The sequence below is a fragment of the Megascapheus bottae genome, chromosome 16 (genome assembly GCF_031878675.1).
Source record: "Megascapheus bottae isolate mThoBot1 chromosome 16, mThoBot2.hap1, whole genome shotgun sequence".
Classification (NCBI taxonomy): Eukaryota; Metazoa; Chordata; class Mammalia; order Rodentia; family Geomyidae; genus Megascapheus; species Megascapheus bottae.
Genome location: NC_143524.1, coordinates 11,537,353 through 11,541,643, shown reverse-complemented (window position 1 = coordinate 11,541,643; position 4,291 = coordinate 11,537,353). Strand labels below are relative to the sequence as shown.

Sequence of the window (4,291 nt, the reverse complement as noted above, 5' to 3'; positions counted from 1 at the left end):
ACTATTCACTTGGATACTCTTGTACTTCTCTGAAAGACTGGGATGAAGGGAAGCCTCCCTATAAGTGCATTTGCTAAGAATGTTCACCGGCCAGCATGTCATGTTCATGTGTTCTCTGAAGACGCATAGGTACACAAATGACCTATCATCACTCTCAAGAAAAGAACCGCAATGAAGATGAGACCCTAGATGTGAGTTTGTGAAATGGCAATGAGAGATATACCTAAAATAGTCTTAAATATATACCTAAGATAGTATATGTGTATATATATATATTCTATTACCTGTCTATGTGAATATATATATATATAGCCTATTACCTGTCATCTGTCTAATCTGTTATCTATCATTTCCTGTCTGTCTGTTGTATTATTATAGTTCAGTCTGTTTATTTTCCATTTTGCAGATATCAAGCAATATATGAAATATATAGATAAGCCAATGGATTTGTTTGCTTTAGTTGATGGGATATCATGTATTACAAAATACGCTAACCATAAAATACAATCATATATATATTTGAATTTAAAAGCTAAAATTGTCTATCACAAGTGTATCATTTAGAGTATAAATGGTTAGAATGCTATGTTCTGAATGCTGTATGCAGGAGTATGTGGGAATCTTCAAATCATCCCATGAAGCATGCTAGAGAAACTTTTTTTTTTGGTGCATACAATCTTTTATTTTCTTTTTTTTAATATATTTTTTATTGTAATTAATAGAAGGGTTACATGATATTTGCCAGATAAATGGCTAGAGAAACTTTTTTGTTTCTGCTCCCAGGGCTTGAACTTAGGGCCTGAGCACTGTTCCTGAGTTGAGCTTTTGTGCTGAAGTGTAACTCTCTACACTTGAGCCACAGCTCTAGTTCGGACTTTTTTTTTTGATGATAATTAATTGACTTTCCTGTCCAGGGTAGCTTTGAACTGTGATCCTCAGATCACAAGATTAGATAAGATTAGAGGCTTGAGCCACTGGCACTTAGCCATAGAGGAACTGTGGCTTTGAGAAGACCTCCCTCTACAGGCTCTCAGACTTACTAATTTTTTATTGTTATAGTGTGCTTTGAAATTCTGTGTGTGTGTGTTTTTTAAATGATGTGTTTTCACAAATCATATCATTATTTTTTCCTAGGAAAGTATTAATGATTTAAAGTAACAACAACAATATTATACTTGAGTTTACATAATATCAAAGCTGAGGTAAATTCTGATATAGTTTGTATAACCTTAAAAATGTTATACTTTGTTGTTATTCAAATTGTTAATTGAGGTAATAGTTTTGTCCTGGATCAATGCAACAGGGATAATTACCAGGTTCACTAAAACATGCAGAAAACAAGATGTGAAGGAGAAAGAATAGGATATGAAGTAATTTATACTTTCATACTCTACAGTTGGTGGGTTGCAGTGGTCTGTTGTTTGAAGAGTGGCAGCTACAGACATCTTGAATGAGAGGAAATCGGTGCTGATTGTGTGACATCAAGGAGACTCATCACTGCTGGGTTCAAAAGAAGTTTCAGTCTCACTATACTTGTCTTTCTGTATCACCAAATCCATATAACTGCTATTTTCTTGATTGCTTCTCATCAAGATACATCCACTCAAATTAAACATCACCAGTATTTATATATAGTAAATATCTCACTTACTATCTATGACTAAGACATATGATCCTATGATTCTCTGAAAAGGATTAAGATATTATTTTTAACATCACAGTTATTGTCAACAATGCTTCCTAAATTCACAAAAGCAGTCAGGATTTACTCAGATTCCATGCTCACATCACTGAGTCAAGAGCATTAATAATATCTGTGATTTATTGCGATTTCATCAGCTTCTGAGCAATGCTGTAAAGTTACATTCAACAATAGCAGCAGCAGCTGCAATGACAACACCTCAAGGATATAGATGCTTTGGTACCTGCATAGTAAAATGATGAAATTTACATAATGAGAGGTTAAGTTGCCCAATGTCATTTGGAGACTAAGTGAATGAGACCACAATTTCTTCAAGACATATGTGTCTAGTCTGTATTGTTCATCACTGTGCATGGATCTTCCCTCAGAGCTCATGTTCTGTATGATTCAATGTGTGCTAAGCTTTCCTTCCAAGGAGAAAAGGTATTGCCATATTTAGGCTGATGTTTTATGGAAGAGTGGTAAGGCTGAAATCATCATTTGGCTATGAAAAGATAAAAATTTTTTAAAAAGATTACCCTTGAGCCAAGGCCCACTTCCTGTTTTCTAGAGGTTAATTGGAGATAAGAGTCTCAGGTCCTTTTGTGCCCGGGCTGGCTTTGAACCTTGATCCTCAGATCTCAGCCTCCTGAGTAGCTAGGATTACAGATGTGAGCAACCACATCTGGCTTGAGATTTTTTTTTTCTACTATGCTGTCATAACACCAAATTGGGTATACTCTTTTACATGAGATTGTAAAGTTTCTCTCCACAAGGACTGAAAGCCTGTAGCTGATAAATTTAGGGTGCACAAGTACCAGTGACTAGTAAGTTTAATGAAAGAAATCTTTTTTCCTGTAAGCATTTACTGATGTGTGCATCAAGTAGTAACACATTTTTAAGTTTTGTCTTGAAATGAATTAATGACTGATGTTTTTCGATTCTTCTCTAAAGAGATCCACCAAGCTTGAGGGAGAATCTTGTATTCTGTAGGCTAACAAGATTCATTCAAGAAAAATAGTAGAGTGCAAAAGCACAGCTCAAGGGGGTAGAAAAGGAGTGCCGTAGGTGTTCATTAAACATTTTCTGTGGATGCACCATGGAGAAGATATGGATTGATGCTCTTTGACATAAAAAAAAGATAGTTTTGTGTTTAAATTTATGGCAAGCCCTGTTCTTCTGAACTTTCATTTGTGACATTAAGCCTGGTAGACTAGTAAATGGGACACAGGAGTAATGTCACAGAGTTTGTCCTCCTAGGCCTCACCCAGGATCCTGATGTGCAAAAGGCCTTGTTTGTCCTGTTTTTACTCATTTACATGGTGACAATGGTGGGCAATCTGCTCATTGTGGGAACTGTCACTGCCAGCCCCTCCTTAGGGTCCCCAATGTACTTCTTTCTCGCCTACCTGTCACTCATGGATGCTGTGTATTCCACTACTATTTTGCCCAAGCTGATTGTAGACTTACTCTGTGGGGTAAAGACGATTTCCTTCCATGCTTGCATGGTCCAGCTCTTTACTGAGCACTTGCTTGGGGGGGCTGAGGTCTTTCTTCTGGTGGTGATGGCCTATGATCGCTATGTGGCCATCTGTAAGCCACTGCACTATTTGACCATCATGAATGGACGGGTTTGCATCATCCTGTTGGTGGTGTCCTGGGCTGGAGGTTTTGGACACTCTGTGGTTCAACTTGTCATCATGTACAGCATCCCTTTCTGTGGCCCCAATGTCATGGACCACTTCATCTGTGACATGTACCCACTGCTGGAACTTGCGTGCACTGACACCTATGTCATAGGCCTCACTGTGGCTGCCAATGGTGGCGCCATTTGTACAGTGGTCTTCACCCTCCTGCTCATCTCCTATGGCGTCATCCTGAAGCATCTCAAGACTCACAGTCAGGAGGGGAGGCGCAAAGCCCTGTCCACCTGCAGCTCCCACATCACGGTGGTGGTCCTGTTTTTCGTTCCCTGTATCTTCATGTATGTCAGACCTGTTTCCAACTTGCCCATCGATAAATATGTGACAGTTTTCTACACCGTTGTTACTCCCATGCTAAATCCTTTGATATATACCTTGAGAAACTCAGAGATGAAGAATTCCATGGAGAAACTCTGGTGCAAAATGTTAGCTACAGACTGATTAAGAATGCCTACATGCTGAGCAGAATGTAAATTCTAAAGCAACGTATACATATGAATTTTCAGTAAAAGATGATGTGGTCTACTCAGTAGATTGGGTAGCTATGTGTTTCTTTAATCAAAGCCAGAAAACTATCAGAGAAAATAGTCTCTGAGATTAGAATCAAATTAATAGGAAGTTTCTAGATGATGAGTAAACCACACAGACTTTTGTTTTCTTAAAAGTGAAATTAAGGCTGGGAGTTTGGCCTAGTGGTAGAGTGCTTGCCTAGAATGCATGAAGACCCAGGTTCGATTCCTTGGTACCACATACTTAGAAAAAAGCCAGAAGTGGTGCTGAGGCTCAAGTGGTAGAGTTCTAGCCTTGAGAAAAATCCAAGGACAGTGCTCAGTCCCTGAGCTTAAGCCCAGGACTGGCAAAAAAAAAAAAAAAAAAAGAAAAGAAAAAAAGTGAAATTAGATTTCAA

At 38.3% G+C, this 4,291-nt stretch overlaps 1 protein-coding gene across 1 annotated transcript; it reads left to right on the top strand.

The window, feature by feature from the left end:
* Positions 1-2,901: 2,901 nt before the first annotated feature.
* On the top strand, positions 2,902-3,825 carry LOC150052846 (olfactory receptor 4A16-like). Its single transcript, XM_090347689.1, has one exon. It carries the CDS (start codon positions 2,902-2,904, stop codon positions 3,823-3,825), a length of 924 nt encoding a protein of 307 aa, XP_090203815.1.
* The last annotated feature ends 466 nt before the right edge of the window (positions 3,826-4,291 follow it).